The sequence below is a fragment of the Euprymna scolopes genome, chromosome 22 (assembly GCF_053919585.1).
Source record: "Euprymna scolopes isolate OS-2025 chromosome 22, ASM5391958v1, whole genome shotgun sequence".
Lineage (NCBI taxonomy): Eukaryota > Metazoa > Mollusca > Cephalopoda > Sepiida > Sepiolidae > Euprymna > Euprymna scolopes.
Window position 1 is genome coordinate 5,564,248 of NC_136503.1, and position 22,291 is coordinate 5,586,538.

General features: G+C 32.9%; 1 protein-coding gene across 2 annotated transcripts in view; it reads left to right on the forward strand.

Moving 5' to 3' along the window:
* Positions 1 to 22,291, forward strand: part of LOC145243864 (G-patch domain and KOW motifs-containing protein-like) — an 86,626-nt gene that overhangs the window by 11,409 nt on the left and 52,926 nt on the right. For both annotated transcript variants that reach the window (XR_013862966.1, XM_080106933.1), the window contains exons 2-5: positions 5,901 to 6,061; positions 8,632 to 8,771; positions 11,268 to 11,371; positions 21,018 to 21,207. Coding sequence is in view for 1 of the 2 variants with exons in the window: in XM_080106933.1 (XP_079963059.1) it covers positions 5,901 to 6,061; positions 8,632 to 8,771; positions 11,268 to 11,371; positions 21,018 to 21,207 (595 nt within the window). In the remaining variant the exon portion in view is untranslated. The remainder of the gene's footprint in view (positions 1 to 5,900; positions 6,062 to 8,631; positions 8,772 to 11,267; positions 11,372 to 21,017; positions 21,208 to 22,291) is intronic.

A 22,291-nucleotide genomic window follows, 5' to 3' on the forward strand; every position in this document is an offset into this window, starting at 1 on the left:
TTTTTCGACCAAATTTCAAACAATTATTACAGTTTATAAGATCACCTTCTCAGTTATATTGTGAAAAAATTTTTCGTTCAGTAAAACAAATGTTATGATGAATTTTCTGGTGTTCAAAATCGTAAAAATTCATAAGAAGGTGAGCGACGTTTTTATGACTGGTTTCCATAGCAACCACGTCGCTTCAGCAACTACTGTTGCTACCAATTCACCGCTCTTGCAAAAAGAGAAGTAACTAGTGAAACAGAGAGAATGAAAGCATGTAAAGGAGATAAATGGGGGTATTTTATTGAAAGCAGACGAGTGCTGTACGTTGATATTACATATGTGTATATTATGTTTATGGGGGGAAAAAATAAGACTGAAATTAAACAAAGAACAAGTGAATTTACTGGAAGCCTGGAAAAATCATAGATTGCAATAGAAAAATGCAAGCATGAAAAGTAATATGGTTAAGCTTAAACATGGAAAAGAAAATTCCTAATGAACCGCCCCCTTAAGTAAACACTTCATCAAATCTCCACACTAACGTAATGTACTTGCAATAACCCTTATCCCTGAATGGCTTCCGGGCCTTGATAAGTGGTGATCACTGTGTAAAAAAAAAAAAAAGAAAAAAGGACTAATGGTTAAAACTGGAAAAGAAAAGGGCAAGATATTCTAGTAAAAAATATAAATTTATAAATTAAAATATTGCAACATTAAGAATTTTTTAAAAATTCGATTTATAACATTATATAATCAATTTTTAATGCTGCAATATTTGAAGTTATAAATTTATTATATTTTTTACTAGAATATCTTGTCCTTTTCTTTCTCAGTTTTAACAACTAGTCTTTTACTCTTCCATGTTTAAGCTCAACCAAATTACTTTTCATACTCACATTTTTCTATTGTCATGTATGCCTATTTATATTTACAGATCAGAAAAGTGCTGAAATAAGAGTATCATTAAGATTGCATCTAATAACATTGAAGCATGCCACGAACCAAAGGAGCATCAGATCGATCAGAATTTTTGTGAGGATAAATCATGGGTCAATGTGAAGTTAGTTACGGCAAAATAGCAGGAAATTTTTCAATAGGCTTTTCTACTGAAGAGAGTGCACAAAACCTCATCAAGGTCGCCCCGAGCCCTCTGAAAGAACTTTGCATCTTGTAAAAAGAAATGTTGAAGAGGATCCTCAGTGCAAAGTCTCTGACATTGCAACACAAGCTTGTGTCAGTCCTAGAACAGCTGTCAGGTATCTTCACAAACTGGGCTACTATAGTAGAGCTGCGAGAAGGAAACCTTTTCTTTGTTCTGCCAATATTAAGTGCAGAAAAGATTGGACACTAGATGGTGGTGAGACCTATGACTTTCTGAACTAATGTCGTTTTTTTCTGATGAGTCATGATTTACATTATTTACCAACAATGGAAGGGTATGGGCTCCCTCAGTAAGAGTTTGATTTAAAAAAACTGCAACACATGGGTGTTTCTCGGTTATGGTTTGAGATGCAGTTTAGAGTGATGGTCGCTCAGATCTGATGGAGTGCAACGGAAACATGAATTCTGCTAAATATGTTACAATATGTTCCAAACTTTTAGCATTATTGCGTCATACATAGCAAGAAATTCCTCAAGATAATATTTGTCAATTGATCTATGCCATGCCTAGAAGAGTCCTAGAATTAAAAACATCATCTAAGTTAGTTCTAAAATCAAGGGAATGTCAACCAATTAAGTTTGTGACCATTTATTTTTGACTAACTCAAGTACCCAACGTTGCCAGGTTGTATTTGATATATTTAAATTGTCTTCATACATTATTATCAAATTAATCAAACAAATCATTAATTCATAATGGCTTCTTTTTCCACATCCCCCATGAGGTAGGAACAGTAGGAATGTTTTATTTTATAGAGGTCTCGCCAGTAACCCTAATCCTCTTTTCTAGTTTAATCTTTTAGTCTTTCTTCTTTCAAAAATATGTAAGAATTGCAATTATTATTTTATATTATAGTGCATATCTGAAAACTGTTAAATCTCTTTTTTTTTTTAATTATTTAATGTGCTATTTTTATAAAGATGACATTAGGAACCTATTCTGTTAATAAAATCATTAAAATTTTGTTTCAAGCAGTGCATATCTGAACACTGGTAAATGTATCGGTAGCATTAATTTTGAAAAATCTCTACGTAAACAATATTTTGCGTGTGACATCTAAAAGGTGTGAAAATGTAAAGTTTTTCATGACTTCCAATGCGTGAGAAACCAACATACAACTGGCCATGAGAAAAGCAAGGTGTTTGAAGATTAAGTCCAACAACTTTGAGGCTTTGTTCTTGAGATTTATTTATAGACATGTAAAACTAACTTTTATTGGGAATTGTAAACGCTTGAACTGAAATGGAATGTCAGAAGGAATAAGAGGAATTAAGTTTCACCTTAAAATTTTCCAGTTCTTATAATGGCTTCCAGAACATTAGCTTTCAAAGATTTTATTGCTAACCGTGCGCCATTACAGTTTAGGTGGATCAAGATTTCTTGATAATATAACTGGAGTCCCTTCCTTCAATATTAGGTTATGGTGTGGCATTCCAGGCAGTTCTAGTGAATTCCACAGGAAATTCTACTGTCTGATCTTCATTAATAACACATTCAATAGATTGATAACTCTTACAAAATGTTATAATCGATCATATCAACAGCATCATTTCTAGGGGTCAGAATTGCTCTTTTATGAAGCCATCCAACATTGTGGAAATTTTTAGCAATATCTGGGAAAACATTAGTTATCAGGCCACCAATTGGATTTACTGTCTGGTAATTTGTGCAATTGAAGATCTCTATTCAGTGTTATTGAACCGGTGCCAATGAAAAAGAGGTGATTTGAGAAAAGTGCTGCAGAATGATCATCAAATAAATGTGTGCTCATAATAATATTCTTCAATCTTAAAACCAAAAACGTGGTTATCACGCAGTATTGAAGAAATGTCAGATTTTCATATCACATTTTAAATGGAAAGAATTTGGAACCGAATCAAACGTTCGGTTCCTAACAACAGCAGCACTCTGCTTGATAGATAAACCACTTATTGCAGACTATAACGTTTTGTTAGACCCATCTCTCCTTTTTTACCATTCTAAGAATAACCTATAGTAATATCATAATTAAATATTAATAATGTAAAGTTCTGGTGGAGAATGGTTTTGAAATACAATGTAAAAAGAATAGAATTATGCTTACAATATAGTAAAGACTTGGAAATTGCCATTTCGCATGGCGTGGATGAACATAAACTTTATAAAATTCATTGTTTTTGAGAAAATTCAAATTTTAATGAATTTCGTTTAAAAATTATGGACAAGAGAACTTCTGTTTATGTTTCAATGATTGCTTTTGTGTCAACCTTTCATTCGTTGATTTCAGTCTCGTGGCAAGTTTTGGATTGTAAATGTTGACTTTGATAGGTTTTTCGGATATGCTGACAACGAATATCACAGTTAAATTTGGGGCTGATAAGTCGTTTACCAGATATGAAAACATATGATGTCCAACGTAACTGCTATTGTAATCCCTGGCAGTCATTTTGTTTTCACAACCGAGTAGTTAGTAATGTGCATGCGTGTAACCGAAGAAGACAACAAAGCAAATATCCCCCCCCCTGGAAACTTAAAAAACTATTTAATGACACACAAAAAAATGTACATTTAAGAAAAGAAAAAGAAAAGATTAAATTTTGTTAGGATCAAAATTTTTGAAAAAAAAAAAAGAATTATCACAAATTAAAATTTAAGGGCATCTCTTTGTCTACCCATTCCACTTTTTCTTTGAAACTACTGAGCCGATCTGACTGAAATATTGTATGGACCTTTTTTATGAGAAGGTGCAGTGAACTATGGTATCTGTTCGATACACAGTTAGGAATTAATAGGGATTAATATTGAATGTTAAAATGAGCAAAAATTTAACCATATGCAACCATCAATTTGGCATAAAGCACCTATTCTAAATCAATGGACTATAACTTTTGCCCATTTTTAACTGGCTAAAAAGTCTAGTTTCACTATATTTCCTTTTATATTTTATGTTTTACCTATTTCCGCGCACTAAACTCGTAGGTTGTATAAGGAATCAACAGAATAATGTCTACAAATTATGCAACTTGGAAAGTCTTTCTTTGTGAAACTTTCGAAAGTTTCAGTGTTTGTAGAAAGTGACTAATAAACCTTCAAAAAATAATATTAAAAACAAAAGATGTTCTATAGATTTAAAAAATAAAGAAGTTATTTAAGATTCTTTAAGGTGACCGTGGCTGTTGCTAACGTTTAATTTCTGTAAAATCAACCGTTCTATTTTCCCAGTTTATCTTTTTTTTAACAACAGTTTCAAAGGTGGGAGAGAAACTTTGGATGGAGGTAATGGCAGGAATTTAAAGTTGATGGATCTGGTTCGGAAGTTGATTGGAGGGGGGGGTCAGTTGAACAGCAAATACAAAGTCAGATGGGCATGGATAGAATGCACTTTGGTTTTATGCCTGGATAATAATTCTCTATTGTCCTGAACCAAATGCACGGGAAGTATATTGGTAAGAACCTGGATTATGCTTTCTGGAGAAATCTTTTGATAGAGCGCCAAGAGATGTTTGGTGAGTTTTGCATGGACTAGTGGTTGTTGAAGGTTGCTTGAACAGCAATGTACAAGAATTCTTACAACTGTGTAAGAACAGCACATTTAGTGGTAGTTTTCATGTTGCGGTGAGAGTACAACAGCGTTCTGTACTGTGTCCATTGCTTTTTTGTTTGTGTCTTTGAGGTGTTGTTTAGGGACTTCCCTGCAAATTGCTTGGAGAGGAGGATGTATGTTTATCATTTCGTGCTTTCAATAGAAAACCTGCTTGTTAAGTTGAGGATTTAAAGGAGTGCTGTGAAAAGTGGAGGTATGAGAGAAAATATCACCAAGATTAAAGGGATCGTCAGTGATTGTGGTGTTGGAGGTCCTCTTGAAGGAGAAACGTTCCTTTGCTTAGTTTGTGAGGTGCAACTAAATTTTTTGTTGTAATTGCAGACATTAAGTATACAAGAAGTGAGGCTGAGTTGCTAAAGGGTAACCAGTTTATGTAGAATAAGTTTAAAACAACGGAGACTGATCGAAATTCTGAGGTGGAGAAAATATAATAAAAAAAATAAAAAAATGAATTGTACCACCAGTCAGACGATTTGAACCCTGGACCAAAGTTATTGTTAGTGAACTCCAATACAGTCTGTGGCCGCTATATTAAATCTGAGAGAAATAAACCGTATATTTTATTTATGAGCATAGTAAGAGTCAGAAAATGTTCGATCTGTCAAGGGGAACAACTTTTACTGAATTAGAAACTTTTTATATTTCTGAATTTTTGAGATAAGGATCTATGGCGTAGTGGATAAAGTACTTGGTAAAATTCAATTGTAAGATTAAACTCTTTTGGAGGTTGAAGGTTCAATCCTCATTGCAGGTAGCACTCAAAAATACAATTGTGAATTACTTGGGACTTCTACCTGGTCATGGCTAACAGAATGAGAGCATGCTACGCCTGTGGATTAAATAAAGAGTTCTGTTTGAAATTCTGTACAGATTCTTGAGTTTGATAAAAAAAAAAAAAATTCAAGATGCACCTAAAGAAGGTTGGAAGTTATATCGACCAAAAATAATACTCAAAAGGAGAACAGTAGTCTGAAGAATCCCAATTATAGAAAATTTTTATATTTGTCAAAAATTTTAAAGAAGCTTTAATAATTTTTTTTTATAAATATTTAATTACCCAGTGGCATGTTTCATATTCACTAACAATTATCAGTATGGCTTATATAACTCTACTGCTGTCATAATTTTTATAATGTTTGTATATTTTATTTATTTTTCTTGTTTTAGTTCAAAAGGTGAATCAGAAGAACCAAAAGAATATGTGATTCCTTTAATCAAGAAGAATTTGTGGAAAAAACAATTTGATGATAAACCCAAGAAGACATCTGAAAATAAAACAGAACCTCTAGATTCCCTGGAGAGTTTGGCAGCCCAGGAAATTGTTGCAGGTAATTAGTAAATATGAATTTTTTGTATAAAACTAAAGATATCACGAACAGGACTTTTGAATCGTCTCGATTAAAAAGAAAGTTTGTTTTTTAAATTTATTTTATGGCATATTAACTCTTTTCTAGTTAGTTGATATCATGACGCAATACATCTTGTAAATGATCAGTTCATTAAGTCTGTTTCATGTGTAACGTTAGATGTGACTACACTTTACTTTAATAATTCCTAAAAATAAAACTGGAAAGAAATAAAAATTTGTGTCAGCGTTCTTTTAAAAATGCAAATGGAATTTATCACCATCACTTTCCAAATAATGCCTGCTTCTTGTACTGTTTTACTGTCTTGTCAAACTTGGGGAATCTGTAGTGAATTTAGAATGCAAGTCTTTATTTAATCCATGCAACGGATAAAGTGCTAAGTAATAATTAGTTTTAAGTGATAGTCTTCTGGAAGCTGAATGTTAAGTCCCAAGTGTGGTCAATACTAATACTACTAATTACAAATGAAGATTTCTACCTCAAAATGGCTCACAAAATGAGAGTAAGCTATTTCATAGATTAAATAAAATGTTTTGTCCGAAATCGCATACAGATTTGATTCATGTTTATGCGTTTTCCTATTTTCTGACTCTATCATATCACGTCATTCTGTATAGTTGGGGGGAAAAATGAAGCCATAAAACCTTGATATGGTACAAGAAAGAAGTAACCTTAGTAGAAGTTAGTGTCTCCCAATGATGCTGGATTAAACAGAACTAAGAGAGGAAAGATAACAAAATACCAAGGTTTTATGTATGACATAAAAAGAAACTGGAATCTTAGGAAGATTGCCATCATTCAAGTAATTATAAGAACAACTGAACTCATGAAAAAGAATTTCTCAAACTACCTGGCAAATATACCTGGTGAACCAAGTGCAAGAGAAATTCAAACAATTGCACTTAAAGGGATGGTCAGAATCTTAAAGATCTCTTAGTTGGAAGATCTGAGTTAGTGGGTGAATGTTTTGCAGCTTGAACGAACCCATAAGAAATTTAAAAAAGGAAAGCGGGGATGAATATTATAAATAAATACCTTGCGTCTAACTCTCCTCTAATTAGGACTTATTGGAAAATAATGTTGAAAAAGTATTAAGCATTTTTTTTTTTTTTTGCTATGTGAAGTCAATTCTGCGCATTTTTTTTTAGGAGGACGTTAACTCTTTTACAAGGGTATATTAGTGGGAGAGGGAGGGACTTGACACTCTGCTTTGAGTTTAAGGAAAGTTTTATTTTTTTAAGCGGAGTGCCACTCAAATTTAGGGTTAGTGGTAGGTTAAGGAAGGTTTGGAGGCTTGCCACTCTGACCTAAAGTTAGTAATAGAATAAATTATTAAAAAAAAAAATTAACTTTTCAGCAAAAAAAACCCTGATTTTTGTGAAAATTTAACAATAAGTATTGGACATCAATTACTAAATATTTCAAAAAGTTGGATTTTTCTGAAGTATTTCAAAAGGCTTTTAGAAAGGAAACACGACTTTTCATTTAAAAATTCAAATATTTTAATGTCACATTAAATTTTATCCGTAGACTCTAATTAAGCAAAATTCCCTGAATCTCAATTTCTTTTCTAAAATGAAATTGTATATATTGGTATAAGCATTCTGGACGCAAAGTTTAATAGCTTTATACCTTGGTTTTAATCTTTGTAAGAGGACATAAAATCAATGCAAAAATGTTCTGTTTAGGCAAATTAATTTTACTTGTCATAGGATTTATTTATTTTTTTATTTGCAAACTGTTTTCCTCATCTTCAAAGTTGTTGTTATTTCACTACGTTTCGGCTAGCTCATCCTCTGGCCTTCTTCAGGGCCTGTGTTGCAGTGGATAGAGGCATTGAATCTCTACAGTCCCAGGTGAGCATTGTCTGAAGACAGCGGTTTCAATCCTACCCAAAAGCAGACCAGAGGATTAGTTAACCAAATCGTGGTGAGAAACAACTGTGGAAGGCAGTAATTACTGGAGATATAGTTACAAGACTCAGCATTCTTATTCTGAAGAAGGCCAGAGGATGGGTTGGCTGAAATGTGGTGAAACAACAGCGATTAAGATTAACAGTCTGCAAGCTCATCTCAAATGATTCCAATAAAAATAATATGTCATTATGGAATGTATAATCTTCTAATTCTTTATAAAATAAATCCTGTGTTAGGTTTAATAATCCCAGGCAATGACTGGTCGGGACAGCTAGTTATTCATATTATTTGAACTATTATTCTCATCTTGATTATTATATTTACAACATTTCAGCAATTGTAACTTCATAAAGGTTCTCAAGTTCAACAAGATGTATGTGAAGATCAGAGGTTACATTGGATGAGACATGAATTTACCGAAAGATGAGAATAATAGTGATAAATATAATTAATCCTCATTCTAACATATTTAATTTTTTATTTTATTTAAAAAAATTTTGTTTTTAATTTTTAAATGAACAAAAATGTTTTTAATAAAACATTTTTGTTTAATTTAGAAAAAATTTTTTTTTAATGCCAAAAAATTTTTTTTTTAATTTTATTTTATTTAACCAGAATCTGCCAAGCAAAATGAGGCTTGGAATGATCGTGGAATCGAAGACACAACTTTGGCCATTCCTCTTTTGATGCAAAATAAAATTCCTGATGGGTTTGAGACCGACGATAAACTGGACGTATCATTACGACCTGAAGCGGTAAGTAAGAAAGGGGGAACATTCATGCTTCTCATTTTTTTTTTCCAAGAAATTGAAGGAAATGTGTCTGTTTATATGGAGAAAGATTACAATTGAAATTCTATTTAGTTCATAAGAAAATACTCCCAGTTTTTGACTCGACTTATAAATCAGTTTAATTAACATAAATCAAATGCATTGATGTAAAGTAAAAAAACAAACAATTCAATCACCTGAACACATTTTACTAAAACAGAAATAAATTTATAGTTCCATGAAATTACAATATCTTGGACTTGACAAACTCTCAAAGGGCATGACTTCACGAATGGTGTCACCTGAATGTCAACAAAGGCATCTGGCAAGGAAAGATATTTTGGAGGAAGTAGATCAATGATTGCAATCTGTACTGTTGGAGATTGCCAGCAGACACAGAGGAAGCGGCATAAATAGTAATGGTTGAATACCTCCAGTTTGTGTATTCTACTTGCCTGCATAATGCAAAATATGCAGCCATAAAGGAGAATGGTGCCAGGATATAAGATAAATGAATCCCCCCTCTGATACAGCACCAAAATATTCTTTGATGATTTTTTTAGTTTGGAGAAACATTTCACCGCTTCATGATTCAACCACAGAATTGGTCATCAATGATTTTTTTCTTAGAATATGATCAAGTAATGGGTTACTTTTATTTTACAAAAGAAATGTTGATTCCACCTCAAGCCAATGATTATTTTGTTAATTCTGGAAACCGTGAAACATGTACGTACGTACGTTAAAGGTACTACGGTATATAGATATCGTTGATGTAATGAAGTTAAACCTGACCCATGTGAGTTGAGGATATGTGTTGCATGGGGGAAAATGATATTATAATGCTACAATGGATGTGTAAAGGGAGACTTAAAAACAAACTTATATCTGATGACCTCAGAGGAATATTAAATCTAGTCCAGGAAATGTGTAACGAACAGAAGACTTTGTTAGTTTGGTCACATTACAAGAATGAATGAAAATTCTTGAATTAGTAGATGTAGAGCAGTTGAGATGGCAGGGAAAGCCAATCAATGTGAGGAAATTATGAGGATATATTTGAGTAAAAGAAGGATAAATAAAACCTGGCCAGAGATGGATTAGTTTAGAAATCTTTTTCTAAAAGTTATCCACACAGCATGTAAAAAAGACATCAAAATGAACTAATATATATATTTTTTTTACTCATGTTCACCCCTAACAAGGAATATCACTACTTGGACATAAGGGGCTACTATTTGGGACCATGCCAAGGAAAGATTTTGGTTTATATTACATTTAAACTTCTGCATATCAGTACAGTCAGAGTAGCAGGAAGGGAATTCCAAAGTCAAGCTGTTCGAGGGGAAAAAACTATCGAGTAGAAAGCTTTTTGGCATTTGGAGACTTCAACAGTAAAGGGGTGAGATTTTGTTGCTAAGCGGGTTTGTCGGGGATATGTACGTCGAGAGAGCACATGCACTGAGTTCATCAGAACACATTTCATTAAAATATTTGTAAATATCAATTAAATAGATGTATATTGAGTGACATTTAAAAATAGTTGTAGATTGAGTGACATTTAAAAATATTTGTAAATAAATATCAATCAAATAGTTGTAGATAAGCTTAACATATTTAAATTTTTCAGCGCCATGCAAAATTGCTAAATAGACCTACATAAAAAATTTTGGTAAAATATAGTAAAATAGTCCCAAAAATGGAGTGTTTTTATTAGCCCTAAAAGAGCCCCTGGGGCACACCCAAGGGTTATCGCAAAGTATAGACAAACAAAATTATATAGAAATCAGTTAGTTATAACTTTTCAGAACGTTTTATAAAAATCCAAGGCATCAATTTTTTTAATAAGCACAAAAGTGTCAATTTTAGCCATTTTAACCCGAAAGGCACCCTTGGGGGAGCAACTGGAGTTTTCCCCGGAAAATCCGTTCTGTTACTTTTTTACTCGTATCATGTTTAATGTTTGCAAAATTTCCAAAAAATTGCAAGTTGTAGTTATTGAGAAAAGTGCGGACAGACAAATGGACAAGGATGAATTTACAGGTCCACCCTCCTTTTGTCGGGGGGGACCAAAAAAAAAAATGAAAAATGATTGAGTGGAAGATGCATTGGAAGTATTTTTACAAAAAAACGTTATTATTGATCCGGCATTTTCTAATTTGAAATAGTAAAACTAAAAACAAGGGAGAGAAGTCAGTTTGTCATTCAGAATTGGCGGCAATAGTAAAATAGAAACAAATAAAATTACATTATTTGATAAATTATATTTTTTCTTGTAATTATTTTTCTACTTAATCATTTTTTGTAATTTTTTAAAATATTTACTAATTTCAATGTGACACGTAATTATGTAACAGTGTACTTTGAAACAATTTTTTTAAAAATCCAATTGGTATGCAGAAGCCCTAGAAATTTTGTTATATTCATTTTTTTTGTTTGTTTTTTTCTTTGTTTAATAAAAGTTGTTTGTTTTTTTTTTAGCCAGCAGATGCATCCTATGATGAGATTCCGATTGAGCACTTTGGTAAAGCCATGCTTCGCGGAATGGGATGGAAAGAAGGGGAAGGAATTGGAAAAAATAAAAAGTAAGTTTGCTTTATTTTTAAACAAAACTTACATTATTTCATATAAATATCTTGGCGTATTGCCACCAATGTGTACATCAACTACACACACGCACACATATATGTACATATACAGTAAAACACCGAGATATGATATTGAAAAAGTAGTAACAAAATACAGTACAGTATATGATACACATGTATGTAATCAAATAACATTATAAATAATACCGTAAGGCGGGGCAAATACCGTAACCAGGGACTGGAAAAGTGTATTCTACATCATAACCTGAAAAAAAACGTATCCAGGGGGTGTCACTGTATCCAGGGGTTCTACTATATAGATATATTCATTCAAGCAAATATTATTAAATGCAACGGAGACACTTTGCTTTATGATTCTTTTTTTAATTTTTCGATTTTCCGTATAATCTTTTTTTATATCAAAATTGAAAATATTAATAAAGGTTCTATAGTTGTTACTGTCACAAGCCCTTCGATTTGTCCACGTATCATCTTCAGGTAAAGTAAAATTGAGAAGGAGCGAAAATGGAAATTAAAAAGTGAAAAGTAAAATATACATTAAATCGCGTTAGGTGATGAGAAGTTAATAAAATCGATGAGAAGTCGATTTAAAATTTGTCAACAGTGTCCACAAACTTGCTGATTTTAATACTCCAAAGTAAAAGGTAAGGTAGCAACAGGGACATCCATTAGCATCCCTGCCGTAATGAATGTGACAGAAGCTATTACAGTCTTATCCCAGTTTCTGCAAACGAAATTATGTGTTATGCCCTTTCAAATTAGAATACTAACATAGAGCAAACACCAAAGAACAGTACCTGAAAACTTGCCACAGTGTGCACACCATATATAAAAGGCCTGTCCGAAAAATATTTTACAAATATACAGTCCATATCACATTAGAATAATATTCAAGAGTTATTCGATTCTAAAAAAACACTTAGTACAAGTCAAGCCCCCGACCGAAAGTCTCATGATAAAAATCTGTGTAAATAAGATTTCAAGCAAATGCGGAAAGGAAAACTATACAAAGGTGAGACCAGTCGCTCCCTAAAGGTAAGGCTAGAAGAACGCTGTAAGCCATGACACGGGGGAAGTCAAAAAGTCGGGACTAGCTGATTACATATGGAAAGAAAAAGGAACACACTTTCCTTTGTGGAACGAGGTCAAAATAATTGACAGAGATGCAAGATGGAGAGTCAGGCGAGTCAGAAAAGCAGCACATATACTAAAACCAAATAAAAATTACTAAACAGACCAAGCTTAGAAATTAATGACATTTGGGAGCCTTTAATTGTAGAAAAAACAAAAATTGTACACTCTTAAAATTTGGGTAATGGAAGAGAGATAATCCCATGTCGATCTTTATTAGCATTGCCTCACCTTTGTCAACCAATTTTTTTCATAGATACAAAACAGCAGCCATAAAACAGAGACCAACTCCAAGAATACAAAAATATCTATGGAGTCAGTAACTTTTTTCCTTTCTTTTCCAAGACAACAACCAACATGCTTGACAACGGTCGACAGCTACACCAACCAAAACGTTGCACAAATAACACTCAAGATGAGAATAGTTCAATCAAAACAAATAATACAAGACAAATATGTCTTCCAATCCAACACGGTTGTTTGCTTGAGGCCCATCTCTCTATGATACGCACACAAACCCAATCAACCTCCACCCCTTGTCAAATCTGCTCTATTTAGATTTTAGCATATCAATATATGGAAAAAACAAAAAGTAACTTTGCTTTATTTTTAAACAAAACTTACAGTATTTTATTTAAATATCTCCATACATTGTCATCAGTGTGAACATTTCCCTTTTATTGCCGAAATTTTAAGGATGTACAATTTTTGTTTTTTCTACAATTAGAGATTCCCAAATGCTATTAATTTCTAAGCTTGGTCTGTTTAATAATTTTTCTTTTTTTTAGCATATGTGCTACTTTTTTGAGTTGCCTGACTCCATCTTGCATCTTTGTCAATTATTTTGATCTCTTTCCACTAAAGGAAGTGTGTTCCGTTTTCTTTTTGCACGTGATGAAGCTTCTATCTTTACATCATTAATGGCCAGATCCCCATCTGGTATCAATTGAAATAAATGACTCTCATCTTGGAGAGGCTCCATGTTTTGATAAGCTTCTGGGTTTGACCCGTACTCCTGATTTGAAATGGAATATGTACATCAAATCTGTTGCCAAGCCTGCTGGAAAAATGGGGGGATCATTCTACCGCTTCAGTGGATATCTCACTGCCGATGCAATTCTCTACCTTTTATAAGAGCCAAGTACATCCAAGGATGAAGTACTGTTGTTACGTCTGGGCAGGAGCTGCTAAAAGCCTTTTATCCTGCCTTGACGGAGTTCAAAATAAACTTTGTAGCCTAGTAGGAGATGCCCTTTTCTCTTCCCTGCAACCTTTTTCCCACAGAAGAGACATTGCGAGCCTGTATTTGCTCTATCATTATTTTCGTGGCAAGTGCTCCTTTGAGCTCCAATTTATGGTCCCTCTTGCCTAACTTTCATAAAAAACACTCGTCTAGCTGAAAACACTATCAATAATTTCCTCCACTCTTTATCTGTGCCTAAACCTAAACATAGATTCCATGAACAAAGTTTCTTTCTCAGAACTGCACGCATGTGGAATTCTCTTCCTTTTGCCTGCTTTCCAACTGACTACAATATGGTCGTCTTCAAGTCCAATGTGAACAAGTTCTTGATGAACCATCCCCTTAAGTAATCCAATTTACCAAATTTCCACCACTAGCGATGACTACGATATTTTCCCATTGACTACTGTACATTCATTAACCCTTATCCTCGAGTGGCCTCTGGGTTTTGATAAATGGTGATTCCTTTGTAAAAAATAAAAAAAAATCAACTATGCTTATAGATCTAAATATATATATATATATATATATATATATATATATATTGGTGGTATGATTCCAAAATTTTTCCCGATTCTGATCCAATTACCGATTTGATTCCAATTTTTTTGATATTTATTAACTTAATTAGAGACTTTTTTTTTTCTTAAATTTTCAAATTATTACGTAAATCCCCGGATAATTTCCGGGTATATTTTTTTCTCAAATGTTTTCCTTGTAATGTATTGCAAATTGAAAGACAACAAAAGGTGTATTTTGATTTTAAACAAAGCCAAATTGTATCAGTTCGTCGTTAGTGTACAACATGCTGCTTGAAAGTTTTCATAAACAGTTGAAAACAGTCGATGATTGGTAGATAAAATGAGAAAACAATGTAAGAACAAAATATTAACAACGCCCCCCCCTTCCCATTGTTACGAATGAATTTCTAAATAATAATGTTACTATTTGGAAAACCATTTTTAACATGGAGAGGGTGTTGGGTTTTGTTAACTATTATGTGCCTTCCTTCTATGACTGTTTAAATTTTATTTTAATTATATAAATTTGGTGGGTTATTAAATTGATTTGCTTTTTTTGTAAAAAAAAAACAAAAATGAGATGCAAATAATAACAACTAGCAGGACCTGTGGAAATTCCATAGGGGGCTCATTCATATGTAATATATTGATATGGTATTCATGGCGTAAATAGAGATGCTCTGATATTATTGTAACTCTTTTGTTAAAACTGCAAAAGTATTTATCTAAGTTAGCAAGGATGCCCGGTCGTAAAGTACGCTTAAATATGATATTTTAATTCTTGCAGATTTTGTATATATTATTATAGAGTTAATGTTCTATCAATTTTTATATATCATTTATTATTATTATAAAGTTATGATTTAAAAAATAAAAAAAAATATATCCACATGACTTTGGTGCATCAGCTTGAGTTCCTTCAGCTATAATCGAAACCGAAACCAAAATTCTTGATAAAATTATTTATTAAAAAAAAATAGATCACTGGAGTCCCATCAGCTATAATTGCGAAATAGAAACCAAAACTTATGAAGAATTATTTATAAGAAAATAAATGACTTGAGTGCCACCAGCTATAATCGAAATCGAAACCAAAACTTATGAAGAATTCTTGGTAAAATTATTTATGACAAGAAATGGGAATCCATAATTAGCCAAGTCGTTAAGTATGCTTTAATATGATATTTTAATTCTTGCAGATTTCATATATGTTATTATAGAGTTAATGTTCTATCAATTTTTATATATCATTTATTATTATTATTATAAAGTTGCAATTTCAAAAATAAAAAATATATCTATATGACTTCGGTGCCTTCAGCTATAATCGAAACCAAAACCAAAATTTATGAAGAATTTTTGATAAAATTATCTAAAAAAAAAAAAAAATGGATCACTGGAGTTCCATCAGCTATAATCGAAATCGAAATCAAAACTTATGAAGAATTCTTGGTAAAATTATTTATAAGAAAATAAATGACTTGAGTGCCATCAGTTATAATCGAAACCAAAGCTAAAACTTATGAAGAATTCGTGGTAAAATTATTTATTATAAGAAATGGGAATCCATAATTAAACAATAGTCACTCGAATGTAATCGTAACACACAAAATAAATAACACACACGTTATCATATTAATATATAGTATTGTTAAAAGTCATGAAAACCACTAATTCCTACTACTAATCCTAAGTACGAAAAATATAGCAATTGCATGTGATTTTATGGTTTTGCTGATCGGACTTTGAATTGATGGTAAAAATTACTTAACTGCTTAAAAAGTTATAATGTAGCGAAATGGGATCAGTTTACATCATATTTATATGCACAACTGAACCCCCATTCTAAATTCTAAAATAACGTGTCAGTGTGCTCACATATAATCGCCTAAAAAAGTAGAATCTCATATTTAGGGTATTTTAAATGTAAATGAAAGTTTTTTTTTTTTATTAAGTTGACAAACTTCTCAATGTTTGCCTTTCCAAAGTTTTGATAAACTTGTGAGATGTTCATCTATTTTCACTTGTGTCAAAACCAAACAAAATATAAGAAACATGAAATATTTCAAAAGATGTCATGATCATACAAAACCAGCGAATTTAGGAAAACTCGTCCTTGGAAAACTGGTACCCAGAAAACTCGTCCTCTTTTACTAAGTAGGAAAACTGGTCCCTTATTGAATAAATATTGATTGAAAACACATTTCATGGCCGTTCTTGAAGGAGATGTTTTTAAAAGAGACTATACCCCCCATAATATTTAAAAAAATTAATTTTACTTGTTTACTGTTGTTTATAAAAAAAAAATCAATTTTACTTGTTTACTGTTGTTTATAAAAAAAAAATCAATTTTCTAAGTGTCCGACAAGGCCAAACTATTTGCCAAGAACTTTGCAGCTAATTCTACCCTATGCGACGAAGACCATCAACTCCCCATATTTCCTCCTATAACACAGAACATGCTAGGTAACATACAAATATCTGTGCATGAGGTCACCAAGCTAATCAAGAACCTTGATTCCAGTAAAGCAACTGGCCCTGATGGCATCCCAATTATAGTGTTAAAAAAGCTCCAACCAGAACTTGCTCCCATACTTACGAAACTGTTTAAGCGTTGCCTTAAGGAGAAGTGCTTTCCAACACCCTGGAAAACCTCATCAGTATGCCCTGTATTTAAAAATTCAGGTGATATGTCATCTCCCTCTCAGTACAGACCAATAAGTCTCCTGTGTGTCATGAGTAAGTAGCTGGAATCCATATTAAATAGAGAAATAGTCAACCATCTCAGCAGAAATAACCTTCTTAGTGACACGCAGTATGGTTTCCGTTCTGCAAGATCTACCGCAGATGTGCTAACGGTTATATCTCATAGGATTAACGAATCTCTTGACAAAGGCTTCCTTTCTAGGGCAATTGCTCTTGACATATCAAAGGCCTTCGACAAGGTATGGCATAAAGGCTTACTTCACAAGATTTTCAGCTACGGTATAACTGGAAATGTTTTCTCAATCATTAAATCATTTCTTTCTGATAGGCTCATAAGAGTAGTGGTAGATGGACAAAAATCGGAGGCCTGCAATGTAAATGCTGGAGTCCCTCAGGGGTCCATCCTGGGCCCAACTCTTTTCCGGATCTACATCAATGATCTCCCCTAAACACATACTTAAATCATTCGTTGACATCTATACTGATGACACGACCATCTACAGCAACACATCAAAGGCTGTAAATGACAAAGTTCTCTCTGATTCTCTCTCCTCTGATCTCAAGCGCGTGGTTTAGTGGGGGAAGACATAGCTGGTTACCTTTAATGCATCTAAAACCAAACTCCTATCTTTACATCATCTCGTCTAGGAGAAGCCTCATGTTTTGACAAGCTTCCGGGCTTGACCTTTACTCCTGATCTGAAATGGAACACGTACATCAAGTCTGTTACCAAAGTCGCTGGAAAGATGGTGGGATCCTTCTACCACTCTAGAAGATATCTCACTACTGATACAATTCTCTATCTATATAAAAGCCAAGTACGTCCAAGGATGGAATACTGCTGCCATATCTGAGCAGGAGCTGCTAAAAACAGCCTATCCTGCTTGACAGAGTACAAAATAGATTTCGTGGCTTAGTGGGGGATGCCCTTTTCTCTTCCCTGCAACCTCTCTTCCACAGAACACAGAAGAGACGTTGCAAGCCTATCTTTGTTTTATTGTTATTCCCATGGCAGGTGCTCGTCTGAGCTCCAATCTCTGATCCCCCCTCGCCAATCTTTTACGTAAAACACCCGTCTAGCTGAAACCACTGTCAAAAGTTTCCCCCACTCTTTATCTGTGCCTAAATCAAAACGTAGATTCCATGAACAAAGCTTCTTTCTTAGAACTGCACACCTGTGGAACTCTGTTCCGTCTGCCTGCTTCCCACCTGACTACAACCTGGATGTCTTCAAGTCCAACGTAAACAAATTCCTGATGAACCGCCCTGTACATGCAATAACCCTTATCCCTTATTTACCAATGTATTTGAAAATTACAAATAGTGCTAGACTGACTCTTTGTTGAACACGGTAAGTTTGGGAAAAGGAGTTAAAAATAAAAAAATTATACAAAATACTGTTAAAAACCCATCAAATATATGTCAGCTTATGTCACGGTAACATATATTGAGCAAGTTTCTGACAGTATTCTGTATAGTTTTTTTTATTTTTTAACTCCTTTTCCCAAACTTACTGTGTTCAACAGAGTGTGAGGCGCCATTTGTAATTTTCAAATACATCGGTAAACACTGTATGTTTTTCAAGCTGAATAAACATTTTACATTAAATAAAAATGCTAAAAAATTAGTAACTTATCTTGCCTTTGATAATATTTATTTGTTCTATATTTGTTATTTGACAACTTTTTTGAATCTATGTATATAGTAATACAAACCCTAAATGTTTATTTGACTGAGAAGCACCATATTAATTGATGAAGTAATTTTATTATTAAATAAGAAAATCAAATTTCATTGATAACTGAGGAGTGACTGCCTCATAATGCCATTTTGAAAACAAACTATATATATATATATATATATATATATATATATATATATATATATATACTAGCAAAAGTACCCGTCGTTGACTGGGTTCAAAAACAGCCTACAGAAAATGGACTCTGATTTATGAAAGTATGATAGGTTATGAAAAGGAAGGGTTGTAAAGAGATAGCTTCGAATTTGGGGGTATCAAAACCAAAGCAAAATATGATGAAAGTAAAAATAAAATAGATAAACCTCATAATTTATTATACCATACCTGTTCATACTGAAACGCTTATCACAATATTCTGTGGATGTATATTAAAAAACCTTGTTAAACTTTGTGACATATTTCCATTCTATTGAGATCAGGCGCGAACGAACACCCCATAATTTTATTATACCATATTTCTTCAAACTGAAACATAATTATCAAAGTATACTTACGCAGATAGATATGAAAAATCTTTATTAAAGTTTGTGCCTATTTCCATTCTATGGAGGCCAGGCACGAACGCAGACCCCACAATTTTATTATACCATCCCTATTTAAGTTAAAACATACTTATCAAAGTATTATTATGTACATCTATATCCAAAACACTTTTTTTTTTTTTTTTTTTTTTATTACATTTTCACCCCAAACAAGGCAAATTGCCACTTTGGTGTAGGGGGCTACTATCAGGGGCAACGACTACTGGGGTACTATGTAGGGATTTGGGCAGCAAGGTGTCGGTTCACGTTACACTTGAACTTCTGCACGTCAGTACTGTTGGGGAAGCAGGGACCTGGAATGGAATTCCAGAGTCTAGCGGTTCTGGAGAAGAAACTATTGGAGTAAAAAGATCTTTTACATCTAGGGATCTCTACAGTGTGGGGGTGGGATTTAGCAGCCTGTCGGGTTTGTCGAGGGTGCTCACGTCGTGGGGGCACAAGTGATTGCAGTTCGTCAGAGCATTCACCACTAAAATAGTTGTAGAAAAGGCAGAGGGATGCAACATTTCGTCGATGGGACAGAGGCTGAAGCTTAGATGCCAGTTAAGGGCCTATCAGGTTTGCGACTCTCTTTTGAACCTTGTCAAGGAGCGAGAGACTAGTAGCAGATGCACCAGCCCAGATGTGGCAGCAATACTCCATACATGGGCGAATGGTTGCCTTATAGAGGTACAGGATACTTTCGAGTGTTAGTAGTTTTCTAGCACGGTAGAGAGAGCCCACCTTTCTTGCAAAGCAAACTTGTAAACGTTTTTTTTTTAATTTTTAAATTTTTTATTTCCATACTTTGTGGACCAGGTGCGTACGCAGACCCTATAATTTTAATGAATCATCATTATGCCAGATCAAACATACCCATTCCTGTGTCTCGATACATCTTCTATCATTATATATGATCAGTTTTCTATAATAGTCAACACTATATGTGCCTATTCGTGACCAGACACACACACACACACACACACACACACACACACACACACAGACATCAGCTTTATATCATATATATATATATATTTTTATATTTTGTGTACAGAAAGTTGTTAGTTGAGACAGTCTCGAGACGAATATTGGCTGAAGAGAGCTTGATAAGGATACCTTAAACGGGCCTTATTATCAGGCTTGAAACCGACGGTACCAATGATCTGTCTCAACTAACAACTTTCTGTACACAAAATATAAATACGCTCTTACAATTTGGATTTTCCTTTTAATTGAGCACTCTGCTGGAATTCTTTTTCCAAAAAAAACTAATCATATATATATATATATATATATATATATATATATATATATATATATATATATATATATATATATATATATATATATATATATATATATATATAGAGAGAGAGAGAGAGAGATATTGGTGTCATTTAGGATAGACCACATAGCCAACCCACTTGAAAACCATGTCTCATTTTATCACTGGATATAACAACTTGCTAATAAAGGACACTCATATTTGAAGTGGACATTAATCTTTTTAGAATTTGAATGGTTTGATTTTTCAGTTTAAAGAGTAACAATAACTTGTCCAGGTGGAGAAATCAAATTTTTGGTCAAATTTTGAGCTAGTAATTAAAAATATTGTTTTCTTTTTGTCTTTTTTCTTTTTCTCTTAGTATCGTATTGAAGTTAGAATTCCGATATCCTGACAATTTTGTTGTTATATTTTGTTTTTGTTGTTTAATTTAAACAATTTTCTCTCCAGGATGGTGAGCACAATTGATGCTGTGATTCGTCCAAAGGGCATGGGACTTGGTGCCGACAAAAGTATGGTACAACAATTGAACCAGAGCAAACAGGGTCGACGCCAGAACAATGATGAAGAGATGTTAGTGATGAAGAAAGGCAGTTTTTGTTTAGTAGAGAAAGGATCTTCGAAAGGACTTTATGGAACCGTAAGTACTTTACTGGGGGTGACTTAAAAATAACTTGAGAATGTTTTAAAAAATAAGCATCAGGTAGGTAGTATTGGAAAGTATTTTTGACAGTACGTTAGAGACAAGGCAGACAAGCTGTACTTGGTTGATAAAATCATGTGATTATTTAAGGTAGAGGTCAACAATTTTTGCAAGAGTAGGCTTCTTTTTTCTTTTTTTGTCCATTTTTATCCTTTTTTTCCTTGTCTTTTGTCATTTTCTTATCTTTTGTCTTTTCTTTTTTTTTCTTTTCCTTTTTTTTAAACTGGTTACAAAATTGGAAGATGAGTATTTTTTTCCTACAACTCCTCGCTTCTGAATTGAGAAAGAGATATCTTTTAATAGAAGTCACTGAAGCATTCAACAGAACCAGAAACTCGTTCATAAGGTGGCTATCTTGTGCTTGATTCACCAAGTCAATCATACAAAGATAAACAACAAAAACAAAATATATAACATTCAACAGGGCCTATAGATACTGCCCATATTTAGGTAAAAAGTTGTTTCTTTTAATAGGATTTTTTTAAGTTAAATTATTATGACATTGTTTGGTCATTAAATTATCTTATAATTAAATTATTTATAAGATTTTCATTCAAAAAAAATGTTATTAACTATGGTACTTTTCCAGAATTTCCCTTTATTAAAAAACAAAAAAATTCTGTATGATGTACATAATCATGATGAAATGAGAATATCATATTCTAAAAATCATGTATAGTGGTCTAGTAGTTTTATTTTTAAATAAGAAAATCAAATTTTATGAGTATCCGAAAGGTGATTGTCTCATCCACGATTTTGAAAGAAAAAAAAAAAAAACGTAAAAAAACAACTAACAATACATACAATAATTCATACTAGATTTATGTTGTAATGCCTATGAATTCCTATTAATTGCTTAAAAATGATTTTGTTTATAGAAATAAAACCATTTGATCAATTTACATAATTTTTGGAATATGATATTTTTGTTTCATCACAGGTATGTACATTGTACAGATTTTTTTTTTGTTTGCTTTTGATTTTTTTAATATAAAGGGGAATTCTGGGCAAGAACCAAAAC